Source organism: Oreochromis niloticus, linkage group LG5, assembly GCF_001858045.2.
Source record: "Oreochromis niloticus isolate F11D_XX linkage group LG5, O_niloticus_UMD_NMBU, whole genome shotgun sequence".
In the NCBI taxonomy this organism is placed as follows: Eukaryota; Metazoa; Chordata; class Actinopteri; order Cichliformes; family Cichlidae; genus Oreochromis; species Oreochromis niloticus.
In genome coordinates, this window is record NC_031970.2 from 3,006,648 (window position 1) to 3,026,915 (window position 20,268).

The 20,268-nt window shown below is 43.6% G+C and overlaps 1 protein-coding gene across 1 annotated transcript; it reads left to right on the top strand.

Moving 5' to 3' along the window:
• The first annotated feature begins 207 nt into the window (after positions 1-207).
• gdf5 (growth differentiation factor 5) lies at positions 208-9,974 on the top strand. The gene is made up of 2 exons (XM_003456236.5): positions 208-1,350; positions 8,197-9,974. The coding sequence occupies exons 1-2, from the start codon at positions 861-863 to the stop codon at positions 9,144-9,146; spliced, it is 1,440 nt and encodes a 479-aa protein (XP_003456284.1). The 5' UTR covers positions 208-860; the 3' UTR covers positions 9,147-9,974.
• Positions 9,975-20,268: the final 10,294 nt, after the last annotated feature.

Sequence of the window (20,268 nt, forward strand, 5' to 3'; positions counted from 1 at the left end):
GAACAAAGAGACACAAAGCACAAAAGTGCGCCTCATAATCTGTACTGCTGAAAAACACAACACAGATCAATCCGATGAGTGGAGATTTTCATTTCTGCGCTTTTTGGCTCGTTTCAGTGATGTAAACTTTTTCTTTACCCTCCTGAGTGTGAGTGTGTGTGTGTGTGTGTGTGTGGGGGGGGGGGGGTCCTTTCCGTGTTGCAGCTTCAGTGAGTCATTGGTGGAAAAGAGGGAGGAAGATTTGAGGAGAAATATCGCTGTTAAATGAGTTTGGGCAGCATGACATCACGCGGTAATTAAACCAGTTTTCTGGAATTCCGTTTCCAATTCCTGCGCTCAGGTTCGCTGGAGGAGTTTTTCGAGCACCTGCAGGTTGGTGTGTGAGTGAAATATTTTCACTGGACGGAGTTCAAACTCTGGAGAGAGAGAGAGAGAGGGAGGGAGGGCTGCGGCATTACGCCATTCTTCCCTCTGAGAGAAAAAAAAAGGGGGATTTAAAGAAGTTTCTTACAAGACTTCCAACAGAACAGTTCCGCGGAGTGTTTCTGCGCCTCTCAGCCCGGGCTTTGCGTTCTGCTGTGCCGGGCACATCTCTCCAGCACTATGCTCCTCACACATGCCGCGTGGGACAATAAAGCTGTGCGGGATTTGTTTCTTCGGCTTGTAGACGTCCGTTACAGTCTCTGCTTTCACCGCCTGGCACGTGTCTGTGCCGAGTTTCAGGCGGGGGCAGCAGCTTTCGTGCATTTCTCGTGAGGATGACCCACTCGGATTTACTGTTCTTTGCCGCTTCAGCTTCCTTGTGATCTCACTGCACTTCGCTACGATGACAGCCTGGCGGGAGGCGAACGCGCTTTAGGATGAAAGCCGTGACGCGTCTGTCTCTGCTGCTCAGCTGCTGGACTCTGGTTCACCTGCATCCCGGCCCCACGGCGCGTGTCCGCGCAGGTCCTCCGGTAATCAGAGGAGAGGCGTCCAGGACGATCAGCTCAGGGCGCACGGAGCCCGTGCGCTCCCGACTGCCCGGCGGGGATGCGTACGATAAGGCGCACGCTCCCGCTGCCATTAACGCACACGCACGAGCGGGTGGAGGAGGTGGAGGTTCATCGGGGAGAAGTTTGGGAAAAGTTGCGGCCGCGGCGGTGCGCACCTCGTCCCCGCAGAGAGCCCGCAGCGCGCCGGCTCCGGCGGCGCAGCGGGGGGCCGCGAGCCACAAACAGCCGCTCGTGACGCCGCACGACTACATGCTCGCGCTGTACTGGTCTCTCTCCAGCGGTGACGTCAACGGCAGCACGTTGCACGAGGCCGGCCTGGCCAACACCATCACGAGCTTCGTGGATAAAGGGCAAGGTAACCGCATCACCCACGAGCCTCTGTGCGTCCCGGGGAGTGCTCCCACGTTACTTTTCAGTCCCACGAAACAGAGTGACAGTGACACGCTGTTAGTGCAGGGATGGTGGCAGACACACACCCAGCTGAGCTGTGATGGGTGGGTGGGGGTCCACGCTGTGGGGGCAGCAGGACAGGTACTTGATGATGCATTTGTGCCCCTGGTACTCTGTGGGGATTAAAAAGCAGCTGGAGCAGAAGGTTAGAGGAGATCTGAGGAGCCAGAGGATGAGCAGAGGATAGGGGCTGTTAGCTGCTTTTAAAGTCTCACTTTAGAACCCACAGCAAGTTCAGACCTCACACCCACAATTCATTAACAATTAAAAAAGGGGGAGTATAAAAAGGATGCCACTGGAGCCTCAGGTCCCACAGAATGAGAGCTGCTTTAAGGGACTGGAGGCCAGTGTGGGGGGCACCAGAGGAGGGTGGTGCTGAGGGCACAGGCTGAGGATTGTCCCGTTAAAATCAGAAGGTCAGCAGTGAGTGGAGTACTATGGGAAGGAGCGTTCAACAAACTGGGGGTCAGATTCCCTTTCTGACAGCCAGTTAGCTTAGCTTAAAGAAACAGCTCCATCCAGAGCTAACAGGATGTGATTAGCCGAGAAGTTCGAGTGGACATAATTTTCTGCTATTAGTATATCTCCTCTTCCAGCAGTCACGTGATGTTTTAAATAGTGATTTCAGTCATCCAAAAGCTAAGGCTGCTCTAAACTCTCAGTTTTAGATTTTTTTTTTCTAGATTTGGATATGTGTGATGTCAGTAAGAGTAGATATCCTTATATGGTCCTCCCATCACAGAAGCCACACCCACCTGCTGTTTAATCCGTTTTTTGAGAATTGTAGCCAATCAGAAGCACTATTCTATTTTCCTTTATGACTTCCTTTATGTATGTATGTTTATGTAAAAGCTGACACTGACTCATTTAACCACCTTGTGGTACAAACTTGTATTACAGGAGAAAGACAGCTTGGCTTGAGTTAGACATAAGTTGATATCGCTTTAGCACAAACAGAGATGATGCCTTCATTTCATTTTGTTTTAAACTACTTTTAAACACAGAGATGTGAACGTGTTTGATTTGCATGAACAGAGGCCTGCAGGTGTATCACGACTACTTCCATCAAAACAAATTACAGCTTTTAATCTTTGCACATACACCTTTTTTTTAAAAAAATTAAATAGATCCCACTCTCTGGACTTCCAGATTCATGGAGGTGCTCTTCTGGGATTTTTTTGACAGAACCGGCTGAGCCAATAGATATGTTTCGTTTTCAGTTGTATTAAAGTGCTGCATAAAAAAACCTAAAGGACACGAGTGTAGATTTAATTTAGGCTGCACACATCATCGATGCTGGATTTGTGAAAACTAAAATAAAACTTGGGCTTTTTTTCTACAAACAGCTGGAAATAATTATTTAGCTCCTTTCACTCCTGTTCATTGAGGACTTTCTCACGAGCACCCTCCACTGCACACTTGAGTTTCAGCCAGTTTGGGATCGACAGGAAGTGAAATGGCTCTCTCAGATTGGCTTCAGTTTGGCTCAGGTCACCTCCGCAAATATAAAGTGGGCGGGGCTTATGGGCTTTACTGTAACCAGGCAGGAGGGGGTTACAGCTGTGATGGCAGCTATGTTTGTCTATATCTGGTACTTTAAGGTTTGGTGGGAGAAAACCAAACAGTGGGGATCAAGAGAGCGACTTTACATGTATGAAATTAGAAATGCATTCTAATAAGCATTTTTCTAAAGACCAATAACTAATTTAGTCTTGTGACAGCAGGTAGTGTAGCAGAGGAATAATTAGTGTTTGATGTCAAACTTTCAGCAGTTTTAACGTCTGGAACATGTCTGTGCACATATATGCACATATTTATGTATATTTATTCCTTTGCAGTTGTGAGTCTGTGTGTGTGTGTGTGCTGCCGTGTGTTTCTAACATCTGGTCGGCTCTCAGTGATATATACGGCCTCGTGAGGGTAAATAAACAGTGCTCACAGCCCCCCGTGTCATGTTGTCTTTACGATGTAAAACAGTTTTAGAAGCGTCTTTAAATGAGCGCAGTTTCATGTTCCTGCTGCTGCTGAAGGTTTACATTTCCACCACTTAATGTACTTTTAATGTGGCCTTTATTTGTTCAGCGAGTCGTTGCTGACTTCGTCCACATGCTGAGACGAGGAACTGATCGTTATTTACCTTCTATCCTTTCATTCACTCTTACTCTCTTCCTTTATTCTGCCTTTATTCCTCCGTTACTGCTGCCGCTCCTTCTTTCTTTCTTCCTGCCACATGCAAGGCTGAACCTACCTCCTGAGGGGCCCCAGAGCAATGTCTTGCTCTGGGCCCCCGATGATGCTGTGTGTGTGTGTGTGTGTGTGTGTGTGTGAAGCAGAGCAGCTAAAACCCTGATTAGTCGACTAAAAGTTGATCTGGCAGTGATTTTGATCATTACATTTTTTGAAGTAATTTTTCCCCTTATTAACCCACTCATTTGTTTACCTGTGTGAGGTTGTGGATCAAATGTTTGTTTTCCAATTTTTGGCAATTTGATAGTACAGCAGTGCAGTAAATAACCACTGCATGCAGGAACAGTAGTTAGCAGTGTTGTCTCACAGCTGTGTGGAGTTTGCATGTCGTCACTGTGTCTCTATGGGTTCACTCCGCTTCCTCCCACTGCCCAAAGTGTAGTTACTGGGGTTAGGTTAGTTGGTGCAAATAGTTAAATAGTCCATCTCTCTGTCTCAGCTCTGGTGACCAGCCTGGGATTAGGAGAGATTTGGACATTTTCCCCCAGAGTGGGAAATCCTCTTCACCTGGGCCGGTGCCAATATGTTAAAAAAGCTGAAGCCATGTGTGCGAGTGAGCGACACGCCATTCTCTGGGCAAAAGTAGGTTTATTAGTAGTTATATTACTTTCATAATTTAATGAGTGATGATCAGCCTGAAATGTCGAGTTTTTAATTTACAGATCACAAAACATTTGAATTTTAGAGTCTTTTTTTAAACTAAATATCTGTGTTTTAGAGCTTTATTTGAGCAGGTGACCCACATACTTTAAGGCTATTGCAGTAGTTGAATCCACCCCGGGTTATTTGCTGCATATCTTCCCCTGCGCTCCGTCCCTGCGTTCCTGTCCACTCTCCACTCACCTGCTTAGATAAAGGCTAAAAGCCCTTAATAACAGCACTCAATAAAACAGTCCAGTAATTTTGACTCCTGAGTAAAACTGCTCCATGAACAGTAACCAATAACAACACTGTACTTTACATGCTTAATAAACCCATCCAGTCGGCCAACTCTGACCCTTTGCGGAACCAGTTTTGGCCCCTAAACCACGTGTTTGATGCCCCTGATATATCTGCTCATGTGACAAAAAGAAATTTACATCTTATTTAATTTTGGTCAGTTATAATTTTACTGAGTTATAAATAAATGAGTTTGAAAAAGCTCCTTTCAGAAACAAAGCAGAGATGTTTGGTTTCAGGAGGCTGCTTAGGTCTTACTTGTAAATTTTGGATAGTCTTGTTTTGGCACAGTGAGCCCTGTAATATAAATAAGTTTTCACTAGATGACAAAGTGCCAAAGTCAGACAACTCACCTGAGAGCTCTGCTGCTGCTCGCTGCCCTTCTGTCAGCTATTTTAAAGCCCCGCCCCCACTGGACATCCACCTGAAAGCTGTTAGTAGAGGGATGAAGTCAGAGTTTAGAAGTCAAACGTTTAATCCTGTGTGTTCTGCATTTACATACACAATAATCTGTTCCAAGCCGCTCCTGAAAGAATGTGATTTTCTGAGCATTCTGAAGTGATAAAGACCACACCTGAGAGCTCTGCATCCCTCCAACATTATTTATCCTCACTGATTTACAAGTGCGTGAGAGTTTGTGAAACCAAATTCCTCTCAGCTTTAATCAGACTGTCCAAAGAGGAGTGTGTGTGTGTTTGCTGTCTGTCTGCTGTGAATAGCTGCAGGTCCATAATAACAGGCCTGTTTACAGACTGTTGCGGTCTCCCGGGCTGGTTCTAATGTACTTTTCAATGCATGATAAAGTCCTGGACAGGAGGAGGGGGTGCTGTGAGAACATGTAAGCAGTTTGTGTGCATATGCACAGCTAACTTTGTGAGGACCGGACTGATTTCTCTGACCTTTGAAGTGAGGACATGTGTGGAACATGAGGACAGTAGTTCAGAGGTTTGTTTGAAGCTTCAGAATTCGTTTTAGGGTTCAGGGTTGATCGGGGATAAATTAGGCTAAGGATCATGGGAATATATCAACCGACCTGGGTCCTCACAAACACATGTATGTGCTGGGTTTCATTGGGTAGGGAAGTTTACAGTTTCCCTCACTGACAACAACAGAAAACCATCTACACCATTCAGTTCATGCTTTCTGATGCTGTGCACATAGCACGAGTGTGTATACTTGTTTTACATATGTTATGGGGACTTAAAGCTTTTCACTTACAAATGAGGACATTACTTTAATTTGGGGAGAATTTATATAAAGTAAATCATAAAATGTTACTCTAAACACAAGTCTCAGGGTATGTGGAAAGAAAAAGAAAGAAAATGCTCATTCTTGAGAATCTGTATTATTTATGTCGATTTCCTTCATAATGCCTGCAGCAGTTTAGTGGTTTGAACCTTCAACATTTACATTTTGGCTATGACGATGTTTTTATTGATATATTTGTTTAAAGCAATGAGTTACCATATTTGGACCAGAAGCTAGAGAGCTCAGTTACCAGCTAATGGTAGCCCTTTGTTAGCAAACTGCATCTATAGCACTAATTAACAGGTGTCTGTATTGGTACATTACATCCATACAGTCTGAGTAACATCATTAAATATGTAAAGTTTATTGGTTAGGGTGTTTCAGAGAGCCTGTGAACAAAGATGTATTTTGTAAGAACCTATAGAAGCCTGGCTGTTTAGTGCTAAATGCTAATACAAAAATGTTAAAACCAATCCTAAAATCTATTGGGAGCCAGATAAGGAGTACAAAATAGGGGTGATAATCTGGCAGCAGCATTTTGTATTGCAAAGAGATGCTTTGCCCAAGATGGTAAACGGGGATTAATCTAAACACGATGACACAAATGCATGAATATGTTTTTCCAGGTCAGCAGAGGAAACAATGAGAGCAAGTTGAATCCCAGAATAAAATAAATATTACACCAAGATTTCATAAACATTGAACAATAAGAAGCAAGAGCCTGACTGACTTAGGATGTACTTCAGGAGGATCCGTAATCATGACTTTAGTCTTGTTGGCATTTAAAACAAGTTATCTGCCAGAGAGCCAATCGCTAACCTGGTAACAGTGTACTAGGGTGGACAGCTGGTGAGGGTTAAACAACAGCTGAATGTCATCAGCACAGAATTATAAAAAATTAAAATATCAATGCCATCAAAAAAATCAACCAGGTGTGGAGACCTGGAAACACTTCTTAGATACTGATGGATGGATTCACCTTCATACGGTCTTCATATAATCAGCTACATGAGACCAAAACCCACTTTCTGTGTGGAGTTTGCATGTTCTCCCCGTGTTTGCGTGGGTTCTCCCCGGGTACTCCGGCTTCCTCCCACAGTCCAAAGACATGCACTTAGTGGGGATAGCTTAATTGATCAATCTAAATTGCCCATAGGTGTGAATGTGAGTGCGAATGGTTGTCTGTCCCTGCGTGTTAGCCCTGCGACAGACTGGCGACCTGTCCAGGTTGTACCCCGCCTCTCGCCCTATGACAGCTGGGATAGGCTCCAGCGCCCCCGCGACCTTGAAAAGGATAAGCGGAAAAGAATGGATGGAAGGATGGATGGAGACCAAAACCATTTGAATTGTAACAGGATATAAAAATGTTTATATTTGTTGTTAAGTTGGACATTTTAACATTTGATGGTATTGATACACCTTTGAACCAATGGATATTTGAGGAACTGTAGTTCACTTCACATTTTCACTCTTGGCAGCTATTACAGTGTTTTAGTCTGAGATGATGTTTTCAAAAATCAAAAAATCCCAAAATAAAGTCAAGAATGCTGTTCTTTCCTTTTTTTAAAGGGTAATAAAAATATAAATAATAGTAATGTTTGTATAAAACAGACATGTAAGATCCAGAAAAACTATTAGGTCCATTTTTGCCTGCAGGGAAAATGTAAACAGTATAAAAGAATAAAAGCAGATCCAATGCAGAAGAGCACACTTATTTTCTACATTATAGTCATTCTAAGAGAAAGGATGTTTATCTAGGTTAGGCTCCAGCTTGGCTACATACATGCCAATCACAAATCCCTGTCCAGTGAGTCTTCAGCATCACTTGGTTTCACAGTCGGACCCACAGCTCACTCGTCACAGCCAGTGTGAAAATACCAAGATTGTGATGATAAAAAGGGTCATGAATAACAGTCTATAGTTCATGATGGGGAGCAGCACTGAATGAAAGTACAATATTTCTTTATATTTCAAAAGCTGGGATCAGACAGTATCTGGATTATTAAAATGGTTCAATGAAGATTTGAAGTAGGGAGACCTCGTAAGATTTACTTAAAAAAGAAAGAAACAGTCAGTTATGGAAGTATATGGACATGTCAGTGTATTTCATGGCTTACATGCAGGAGTATTTTATGACCTGGAGGGTGGACTGTAGTGCATCAGCTGATGGCTCACTGGGGCTCACATTACAGATTCATTCATTTACTCAACGGTCCTTAGTTGCTGTGTTGTGTTAAGCTTCCTTAAAAGTTTGTTACACTATTTTTCTTTTTGCCTGTCTGTGAATATTTACCTGCGCTTCCGTTTCTAATCACAGATGAACGTGGGCCCCAGCTGCGACGGCAGAGGTATCATTTCAACATCAGCTCCCTGGAACGGGACGGGCTCCTGGGGGCCGAGCTACACATCCTGAGGAAGCGCCTGCCTGACCCTCGCAGAGTCTTGATAGGCTACAGAGGAGGAGAAGGAGGAGGAGTCCCGTCACCGCTCCTAAGGCTGTACACCTGTGCTTCAGGCAAACAAAAGGCCGTTCTTGTCCAGATGAAGACCGTAGAGGATCTGTTCAGCAGCACATGGGAAGTGTTTGACGTATGGAAGGTCTTCAGGGGCATCAAAACCCAGAAAGGCCAGCATTCCCAGGAGCTGTGCTTTGAACTGGAAGCGCTGGAGCACGGAGGCGGTCGCCCCATGGACCTTCGCGCTCTGGGATTCGCTCGACACGGCAGGACCAACAAGGAAAAAGCCTTCTTTTTGGCTTTTGGGAAAAGCAAGAAGCGTGACCTTTTTTACAAAGAGATCAAAGCGCGGTCAGGCCACGACAACAAAACAGTCTACGAGTACCTGTTCACCCAGCGACGGATGAGACGGGCACCTGCTGCGAGGGGAGCCAAAAAACCCGCGCAGCAGTCCCTGCCACAGCCCATATCCCAGCACCAGACGGTGAAGGCCAGGCTGCGCTGCCACCGGAGACGGCTCCACGTCAACTTCAAGGAGATGGGCTGGGACGACTGGATCATCGCGCCACTAGAGTACGACGCCTATCACTGCGATGGCGCCTGCGATTTCCCCATCCGCTCACACCTGGAGCCGACCAACCACGCTATCATACAGACCCTGATTAACTCCATGGACCCGGAGTCAACGCCACCCACTTGCTGCGTCCCGACACGGCTCAGCCCAATCAGCATCCTCTACATCGACTCGGCCAATAACGTCGTCTACAAGCAATACGAGGACATGGTGGTGGAGTCGTGCGGGTGCAGGTAGCAGACACAGCAAAGACCTTTCAATATTATATTCAAAGCTAAAACTGGAGTTGGTATTTCAGGCTCACTGCTATGCAACGCACATTACTCCTCACACTCAAGTGGGCTTACAAGAATGCATACCAGAGACTATTTAAGACTAAACAGATGAAGATAAACTCACGGAGGTGATGTTCTGAAACGCCCACTCACTAAAACTTGCGTGTAATGTTGATGTTGGTAGTGATGAGCAATATGCATCCAATACAATCCAAATAATGGAAACACGACCCGATGGAAAAAAGACTCGTTTGGACTGTTTCGTACGGACTTTTTCCTTCTTCTTAGATTTGTATCAATTTGCTGATTGTTGTAAAGAGTTTAAAATGCTTGGAAAAATGAAGTGTTATACTTAAAAATGCTCTTTTCCAGCACTTATCTGATGAAGTCATTTGTATGCCTTATCCAAGACCTTTTTGTAAAGCATGTCAAGAATTTCTGATGTATAAATACGAGCCAGGGATGAAGTGCTCATCTGACCTGCTCCAAATTTGGGAAAGCTGCATAAACTCGTGTTCAATAAAAAAAATGTCTAATTGACTGAGCTCCAAACTCCTATCAGTGAAAACCTCTGCCCCCCACCCCCTCGAGGATCTGCAGACTAAACTATCGGAGGAATTTGTGAGATTTACAGCTGCCAAATTTACAATTTAACCCAGGAATGACTGTTTGATGTGGAACATGAGTGTTTTACTTGGCTGGCTTGATAAACTGTTGCAAGGTCTAGTTAAAATTACGAGGAGTTAGGTTTTTTAACTTTGTGCCTATTAAAGGGGACCTGTTCTGCTCATTTCCAGCTCCATCTCTTTATTATAGACTCTACAAGTAGATTTGCAGGCGCTCAATTCATCATCTGGGTGACTACATAAAAGATGGTCAAAGCCTCGGTGATGTAACCCACTGGGCTGTGGATTCCACGTTTTGAAATCTCAGTGTCAGCATTTTTCCTTTGGAGCCAGAGCTGACCGTAAATTATCAGCTGCATTAATAAATTGTACATATATCTGCAAGTTAGCACTAAGCCCCATAAAATAAGATAAGATAAGATAAAATTGGTGCACAGACATCTCGGACGATCTGGCTAACCACAGAGATCATTGCATCACTCCGACATGTGCCTTACTCCAAAAGTGACTAACAGCACAAACTGGTCCAGAGATCCAGTTCAACTTCAGTTACCCAAATTATTTCTGTAGCACGCTGTAAACATCTTCGTTACTGCTTTAAATTAGCACTTTGGAGACAAAATTATCTTTGTTTTGTACTATTGCCAAGACTCAGGAGACCAGTTTTAAAAAGACAGCTCTGTTTGCACAGGGTTAGGGCCAGCTGATGACCTCAGAGGGGGTTCATACTGGCGTTTGTGGGGACTGACTGGTTTTGGAGCAAGCCTCAAGGGTTTCATCGCCACTTGAAGAAGAACCAGTTAGACCAATTATGTAAGTCATAAAACAAATGAACAGCCGGAGCAGACTTACAACACAACAGTTACAAGTAACTAGATCCAGATAAGCTTAAGAAACACTGTCAGCTCACTAATAAATGCATCACTGCATCCATCCCGGGCGCCTGCAGCTCACGAGGTAGAGAAGGTCATCTGATTGGCAGGTTGGTGAACAGATGCCTGGCTGCTCCAGCCTGCATGCCAAATATCCTAAACCAAGGATCTGTCGGAGTGATGTGAAGCACCTAAGCATGGAAGAAACCGCTTGTATGAATGGCTGTGAATAAGGCACGAGGTATGAAGCGCTTTATAAGAACAAGTCCGTTTAGCATCCGTCCATCCACCCTCAGCTGCTGCTCTGAGCCTGGGCTGTGGATACTATAGTGTTGGCAGAGATGCCCAGACCTCGCTCTGCTCCAGCATTTCCAATGGGACTCTCAGGAGTCTGTCCGACCCAGGTTCTTCTTCTGGTTGTGCATGCTCAAAATATATCATATAACCATATACTGTCATATATTTATTTAATATATTTAATATTGTAGATTTTCTCATTTCCTCACAATAAACGGTAGAAAAGAAAGTATGACTCTCAGCTTCTCCTAATTGTTAAATCAGACTTTAAGAACCTATCAGTTCTTTGTTGTTCAGAGCCAGTAAGGGAGACGTGCGTTATAACGGGGTCGCGGGGCCTTGAACATGTTCGCGTCCTGGTCTGGTTGTTTCATAATCTCTCGCTGCCTCCTCTGATTACTCGAGAAAGCGCAGACTCTGAGGAAAAACCTGACAATGTGTGAAGCTGCAGAGACGACCGCATCTATTGTGTTGCTGCATGACACACGCAACAGCAGTAACATATGTGTGCGTGTGTGTGTGCGTGTGCGTGTGCCTCCTACCGTCAGCAGTGAGCACACCTGCCTGCCTGCCTGCCCGTGAAGCTTGCGAGGTATTGGATAAAACCATCTGCGCCGAGCGGATGGCTTGTTTCTCTTGGAGAAGGACTGATGTAAGCATTTCCTTTAATCAAAGCTGAGGCATGCCAGTGGTATAACCCCCACCCCCATCCCCAAAATACTGAACTGAGGAGGTGGAGGCAGAGAGAGGCTCAGTGGGACTGGAACCTGAGAATATTAGGGCTGTTCAGTTTGTGTTTTAACCCCAAGAGGAGCTCATTTAGTCCAGAAAGCACTTGTTCCGACTGTGCAGCAGCTGCTGACTCTTGATAATAACCTCCGTTACATTAGGTCTGGCTTCATGTCTGCTTCCTTATTTATAATTTTACCTGTTTGGGATATCCAAATGGAAATCTTATAACTCATCTTATTTATGCTACGATCCCATATTTCTGAACCTGTGTTTGTTTAGCATGTGTGGAGAACGTGTTTCAGTGAGAGCTGCACGAGGAAATGAGCAACATGTCAAGAGTTAAACAGGAAGTCTGTGAGCTCTAACTCATCTAACATCAATCAAAGGAGACATTTTTAAGCAATTTGACCAAAACAAACAATCTCTATCTGTTTGGAGCCAAAACAAGGTATTTGGAACTCATCACGAATGTTACACAGCCTATTAAGCATAAATTAGTCTCTCATCATTCTTAACAGGTGTAAAGGAAATCTACATGAGACTCTGCGGTGCACAGGTCATCCAGCCTACCAGCGTGTGAGTCATTACGGTCTCATGGGTGTCACCTAAAACGTTCCTCGACTGTTGGAGCTGCTTACTGGGACATGGAGCGTCAGCTTTATCGCTGGGCACAGCTCGTGTTCTGGAACCAGTCTCCAGTACCAGGGTGCTTTCTGGATGCCTCTGTATGAGGTGTTTTGGGCATGTCTTTCCAGCAGGAAGCTTTGGGCACACCCAGGACACTCAGTCTAAGTCTAGATTAGCTCAGGAACTCGTCAATGTTCCCACAGAAGAGATGTGGGAGGTGGCTGTGGAGAAGGAGTCTGGTGTCTGGTTAAACTGTTGTCCCCACGACCGGATAAGCTGCAGAAAATGGATGGATGGATGTTTGGTTTGGTGTGTACACAGGATGCTTCACAGCAGGCCAAACGTACCCAGAACCTGTAATGATAGATGGGCCTTGAGTTTGACGCACATGCCCCGAGTGGTTTGCCGGCTTGCTGGTGGAAGTTAAGAGGCTACCATGAAATGCATAATACCTTTGGTTTACTGCAGCTTTGACTTAAATGAAAATTCAGTTTGTTCTTTGATTTATGGCGCGTCTGATTTGTGTGCCGGTTAACAATCAGCTCATTCTTTGCAGATGTGGGAAGGAACCCGTCCACTCAGACCTGACAGGGCTAATTTTGGCTTCGTGTAACAAATGGTGTTTGCAGATAAGAGATATTCACTGTGTTTATTTTTTCCCAGCCAGAGACCCACCTAAATAAATCCACCCAAGCAACGGCAGCTTTTCTTTTAAAACAACAACAACGTTTGAGTGTAGATTCACAGAATACTTATACTGCACATGTTAAATATGTCTGTCTCAGTACTGCTAATATGAATGTTTCTAAATGAAGTTTTTGTCTCTTAAACTGTTTAACTTTAAACACTGAAATTGTTGTGACAAAGACAAAATATGAAAATGTTATTTTCAGAGTGAACTGTGCCGATAAATATTGTTATAAATAAGGTTTGAGGCCCTCTTTATGGGTTTTATACAACTGGGGGAAATAGGAATGGCCCTGAAATCATTCATTTACAGGTGACAGCTGGGGATATTTGACCTGGATGTTGTTCCGGAGTGAAAAAGCTGGATCCGGTATGAATCAGTCCCAGTCTTTGTTTTTTGAGGATTCACTAAAGCAGAAGCAATAACAGCAACAACAGCAGGTTGGAGGCGCTTCGTGCCTGAAACAGCTTCTGTTTTCATTTATTATTTTACTAATAAAGTCAGTGAGTGTATATTGTTGCACATTATTATGTGTTGGATTTAATTTCCTAAAATAATTAAAACAATGTTTAAGTAGAGCCTGATGTTGTTTAAGACACCGGGAATAATTCCCACCATGTTCCTCACAGTGAGGATTACGGCCTAATTGCTAATAACTCGACGTCTGCAGATAGAAGAAGCCAAGGTATCTGTATCACATCAGAACTGGAAACAGTTGGACGGGTGAATATTTTAGGAACAATGGATAACTAAATGCCTAATTTACGCTCACCGTTGTCACCCACGTAAACAGCAGCGTGCCCAACAGTGACATCAGAGCTAAGGTAGGTTGATCTTTGTTTTTTCTTGCTCTACGATCCCGTTGAACTTTGCACCCATTTAAGAATAATAAGAATGAGAAAGAACAAGAAACACTTTATTTGTCCCAAATGTGGGAAGCTTTTGTGTTCCAGCAGGCAAAACATGAAACAGCACTGAGCTCAGCGAAACAAAAGTCTGAAGAGAAAGAGCACGAGCGATCGGTGCAGGAGCTCGGACACTCTCGGCCTACAGAGACTGAGATGCTGCTGAAAGCTCGGTGATGTAGAGAGCGTTTCTCGGTGCTGACACCGTTCATTCAGGAAAAGACCGCAGGTGCTGTCAGCGCCATTTTTAATTGTTAGGCAGTTAAAGGTCACCAGTGAAGTGACCTTAAACCAGGCTTCAGTCTGCTGCCACAGCAAGCTGCTAACGGATCAGCTGCACATCAAGTCAGCGAGGAGAGGTTTATCTGTGCTACTGCAGCCCTGTGAGCTCAGCTGTGAACAGCTGAAGGAGGTATCGAGCGCAGTGCTGTTCGATAGACATTGGGAAATGGTATTCCCCACAGAGAGCGCCGCCTGGCTTTAATTATCACACATTTTGTACACATTAGCCCATCTGAGATACAGGCGCTGGATTATACAAACAGCTGATTTAAATCTCTGTGTATGATTTATGGAGACGGATATTTCCTATGATTTATGACGGTGCAAAAGTGTGTTGGCTTGGCAGGAAATGAAGCATAATTGGGAAATTGACTTCACGGTATGTGTTTCTTCCTCCTGTGATGGAGTGGGATTGTTTAAGAGGAAACACAATGTCTTGGAAGCTGCGAGTATATTTACTGTAACTCACATCTTCAGATGTACGTTTCACTTTGTTCCAGTTTATGCTCGGTTTGATCGTGTGCGTATATTCCTTAAATACGTCGATTCAGTTTGATGCTGGAAGACAGTTTTCAGTGTCTCTAAGCTTTAGTGGGGGATAAGAATTTCTCAACATGTGAACTAACTAAAAGTTTATCAACAGAGGATTACTAAGGAGGAGGCAGCTTTGAAGAGAATGTATGGTTGGTCCAGATGACTTACCTGTGGAGGTATGGAGATGTCCAGGAGAGAGGCCAGTGGAGTTTTTCACCAGACTGTTTAACACAATCTTGGAGAGGATGCCTGGCGATGATTTTCAAGAACAAAGGTGATGTGTAGAGCTTTAGTGACTACAGAGGGATAACGCTGATGATGGGAAAGAGACAAAGCTAGATTCAGAAGAGAGGTGAAGAAAAGAGTGCAGGCAGGGTGGAGTGGGTGGAGATGAGTGTCAGAGGTGATTTGTGACAGAAGGAGAGCAGCAAGAGTGAAAGGGAAGGTTTAAAGATGGTAGTGAGAGCTGCTGTGATGGTTTGGAGATGTTCAGATGTTCACTGGGAGTCAGCAGCATGGACAGGATCATAAATGAATCCATCAGAGGGACAGCTCAGAGAGGAGAGACTGAGACATGTGCAGAGGAGGGAGGGTGGATATGCTGGACAAAGGATGATGAAGATGTTTGTCCTTCTTACCAGGCAGGAGGAAAGAAGGAAGACCTCAGAGGAGGTTCGTGGATGTAGTGAAGGAGGACACAAAGAGAGCTACTGTAACAGAGGAGGATGCTGGGACAGGGTGAGATAGAGGAAGATGATCTGCTGGGCTACATCAATGGCAGAAGAAGAAGAGAAAAAAATAATATCAACCAAAATATTCTTAAAAGCGTTAATGGGAGACTTTAAAGTCACTCCAAACTTACAAACACAACACTGAAAATACAGCTGCTCTCTGAAACATCAGCTTCTAGATGATTTTACAAACATAAAGGAAAAAAATACATTTCATACACAGAAACACTGTGTACAAAGGCAACATCGCTTTCTTAAGTGTGGAGAAGCATTCATTCATTCATTCAGATATTTTTGTTCATTCTTAATTACTGAACAAAGCTCCACAATATGAACAAGGTACAGACTTCATACAAAAATTAAGTTTTGATCCAATTCACTTTGTTTTAAATTTGTTTAGATGTTCAGTGAACATGTGTCTCTAAATGATGTTTTGTTGGCCTTTCTTATGTTTAAGTCCAGGTCATGGTGTTCTTGCAAGTCTTTCAGGAGGTAGGTGAAGGATGTGCAAATTAAAGCTGTTTCTCAGTAATGATGTCAGCAGGAGATGTGCACCTGTATTTTCCTCATTGGTTACTTTGTCCCAGTAAGAGATCTTAAAAATCTTTAGCATGCCACGTTGTTGCAGTACGTTGTTGCAGTATGTTGCATTAAGTTGTTGCAGTATGTTGCAGTATGTTGTTGCGGTATGTTGATGCAGGTTGTTGCAGTACGTTGTTGCAGTATGTTGATGCAGGTTATTGCAGTATGTTGCAGTATGTTGTTTCAATATGTTGTTGCAGTACATTGCGGCGTTGGGAAATGTTTTTTGATGGCCTCGATGTTTTTCATGCATACAGGACAGAGGGCACAACCATTAAACTCAAAGGATGAAGCCAAGTTCAGAGAGGAGGATGCCCAGATTGGTCGAAGTTGTTGTATTGCTGTTAAAGTTCAGATGAAACATTGTATGTGTAAAGGCTAATTTGCACCATGGAGCCCAATGCTCAAAAACTATCATAGACATTGTGTGGATTTAAAAATTAGTGTTTAGAATGAAATGTTTTTAGAACATGACTGAACATTAGTTTGTTAGCTAACTCGTGACAGAACTGATAACTCTGTGGAAAATACACCCTGATGATCAGCGTGTGGTCTGAATCACCAGTTTCAAGTCTTACTGAATCAAACACGATAAATCTGTAAATCATGACCATTATTGTCAGCGGACCCTAAAGTAGGACCTTCTTTTAGCCGGTCAACCTGGACGGTCAAATGACTGAGTAAGTTTGGAGGCACACCTTCAAAACAGCAGTCAAAATGCGGTGCCTCATCTGCCATTAATTAGAAGAAGGAAAAACAACACGGGCCGGGTCATTTCCTCCTCACGATGTTTGACACACTCGTAACATAATACTACTCTGTTGTCACATTTTAATACGATGTGTGCATTCCCGCTTCCTGCTTACAAAGAGGTGACTGGATCACCCAAGGTCCATGTTAATTCCAGGCCACATTTCCTCACGATGCTACTGGAAAGCACTTCAAAAGTCTAATCCTATTTCCTGCTGCCGTTCACTCGTATAGAAATGATTTTGTCCTGAGAATTTCTGAACTTGACATAGGACTTTGTTGTACTCCTGCATTGTAAACAGCTTCAAACGCGAATGATTCACCAATCATCACCAACAGGAAGTCACCAGAAACTGTGTGTGTTATAATGAAGTGTTGCCATCAGAGGTGCCTAACGAAGAAGCACTCCGCTAACTGGACATACACTGTATATGAACTCTTCGTGTAACCCTCGACATTGTCCTATTGGACCCGAGCAGCGCCAGCCCCTCCCTCCACAGAGCCCATAATCAGATTACGTCGCAGTGAACTCCGCGGTTTGCCTTCTCAGGCCCAGAAATGTGTAGTAAAGCAGAAACATGGACTGTTTACAGGTTTCGGGTTTCCTTGTCGCTGTTTGTGGCCGGGAATTGTGGCAAAGTGTCAGGCCGAATCCAAGCGAACAGGATCAAGAGCCGCGCTGAAGAGGCCTATTGTGTTTCCCCGCTCGGATGTAATCAGAACCATATGCCCTCCATCGTCAACGCTGAAAAGGGAGGCTTGTTTAACAGGGCTTAACTTCATCGAACACAACTTTAATGGTCGCCCCTATTACACTGTTTAACAATGATGCTTGCAAAAAGCGCTTGTGTGTGCGTTTCCCATGAGAGAACCACACACACCCGGAAGGCTCTTATGTTCCCACAGAGAAATCCAGGCCCGCACAACCTCGTTCAGGGTTAGTGGTCCAGATCTCCTGCGATGGAGTCCTACATTTAAAAAAAAGAAATCACATTTTTTTTCATTTGCAGACTCTGAATTTTTCATGTTAGGAAGTTGTTAGTTACATAGTTTATTTATGTCATGCCAATTCATAATGTAAGTTATCTCAGAGTGTTTCCAAACTTTATCTTGGAATAAAATCAGTTGCACTTTTTGCATGAAGCTAATGAAGTGCAGCATGAGACTGCACGTTTCTGTTCTGCTCATTTACCGATGCAAACTTCTACAGTTTGGGGTTTTATGTAAAAGACACACACACACACAAACACACACATACGTGTAATTCACAATTTCACACTCTGAATGAACATGGGAAACTGAACCCTTAGTGGCAGTGTTTTAGCACTGACAAATCAAATTTCATCATCAACTCATCAAAAAAGCACAAAAACAATTTTTCAAGAAATGTTTGATAACTGTTCATGAATCACTAATTATGATCTATTTCTGTATTTGCCTTGATTTTATTTCTTATACATGAAACAAATCTCCTGTTCTCACTCAGTGCTCGGCTCTCACTTTCAGGGTTTGTCTGGGTTTTTGAAGCCAGGTGGAGGCGGGACTTTCATCGCTTCCTGATCACCTGATCATCATCACGTAAGCACTCACCTGCAAGTATATAAAGTCCAGCTTGTCCACCCACTCTCTGCTGGATTGTTTTTGTAGCAGTGCTCACGTTACTCTTATGGCTTTCTATTTCATTTAGCATTTTAGCTAATCCTCCAGCTCTTTGAGCTCCTCTCAAGCATGCCTGCATGCTCACTCTCCACCTGCCTCCTCCTCCTCCTCATGTACATCTCTTCTGCACATTCTTTAAGTCATTAAATGTTTCTGTCTTCTCAGTTGTATTTTGACTCTGCCAGGTCTGGTAGTAATCTAACCCTTCCAACTCGTCACACGATGACACTTGCTCAGGATCCCCTGGTGTCGCATCTTAACACACTAGGACATTTACACAGCTAAATAAAAAACCCTTCTGTGGTAGCTGCTGTGCTAAAACTTAAACTAAACCTAAACTTAATTGATGCCTACTGAACCCTGTAGTGTGTGAGTGTTTTAATTTTATTATATTTGATTTAAATTAATGAACTGCAATAAAATATTAGATCCGTTTGTGATAATAAAGCCGTTAAGTGATAAACCAGCTAATCTGTAGTCATCGGCATACACAGAAATTCACATTAACTGACATTCAGAGTCCAGCCAGAACAGAAACTGCCACAAATGGTGACGTCGTGAACTGCAAAATGACATTTCCTTTTATACAGAAATATAACCAGAACACAACCAGTTAAGTTGACTCAACTATTGCAAAGAGACCCATCACAGGCGAGTGAGTGCAGACTGGCTGAGACTGAATTCAGCTTGTTGGTAATCAATCTGTGTTCACTATGAAGACAGCAGTTATTCCCAAACCTTCACCAGTCAGTCTGAGTCAGGCCAAGATTCTTTAGAAAGAGGCGGCCTCCAACCAAGTGACTGGTGCAATCAAAGGTGGTTTGAAGGCATTGAACGCTCAACCTCTGAGCCACCAGTTCTTCATCACAACAACTGAAGTTGTGAAAAACATCAATGCGATCACCGAGGAGCTGCCAGTTTCTTTACTAGACGGTGATTTCTAAAGCGAAACTTCACTAATAACACAGAAACTTAATGTTACTGCACACCAAGGTTTTATTTACCGTTTCATGATCCCCTCACTCACAGTTCAGTAGCTGCTAATCAGCTAACTCAAGCCTCGTGTTTCCCCACCAGTGAAACCAGACAATGAGAAGGGAAACACCACAACAGTGAGTGTGAAAAACCAACAGCTGTGTCGGCTGAAGTCAGGCTGGGCTGTATTCATCTAATAATGCAATTTAAAACATGGAGCAGTGAGTCAGTTTAGCATCCAATCTGACCTGAACATAAGAAGGACAATATTAATATTGTCTTAATATTAAAATGAGACATTATTTAAACTCATGTTGACTCCAGAATTCCTGTTACCACCGTAATCAGTCGACCCGCTCTGGCAACTAGAAGAAAACACTGGTAATCTGACATCTCTGCTACTTTTCGAAAAACAAGCAGAAATGTTCGATTAGAGGTCATCCGTCATGAAAGCAATCTAATGTAACTTCATATACATGCATAAGAATGTGATTGTGGTGGGCAGACTACGTTAAAACCTTCTGATAAAACACTGCCATCAAAGCTGTGCACAGTTTTTACCAAAGTCTAAGAAATACTTCTCTCTCTCAGTGTGACTGAGCTCAAGGCTGCACAAAAATTTATTGTTTTGTCTTCGATATTTTACTGCTTATGATCAGAATTCTCATTTGTAGTTCGCGGAGGTTGCATTTGGCCATGCATGCACATTTCTAATAGTTAAAATGCCTCCTGGCCTCTTCAGCAGGTCACTCCTGAAAACAGATCTTTTACCTTAGTGGGACTTTTACCTGCATGAATAAAGTACTGAGCAATAAAATCGGACA

Coding starts and splice junctions, on each gene's coding strand:
- gdf5 (XM_003456236.5), top strand. CDS start 861: ATGAAAGCCGTGACGCGTCTGTCTCTGCTGCTCAGCTGCTGGACTCTG. Junction 1,351..8,196: donor CTTCGTGGATAAAGGGCAAG/GTAACCGCATCA, acceptor TTCTAATCACAG/ATGAACGTGGGCCCCAGCTG.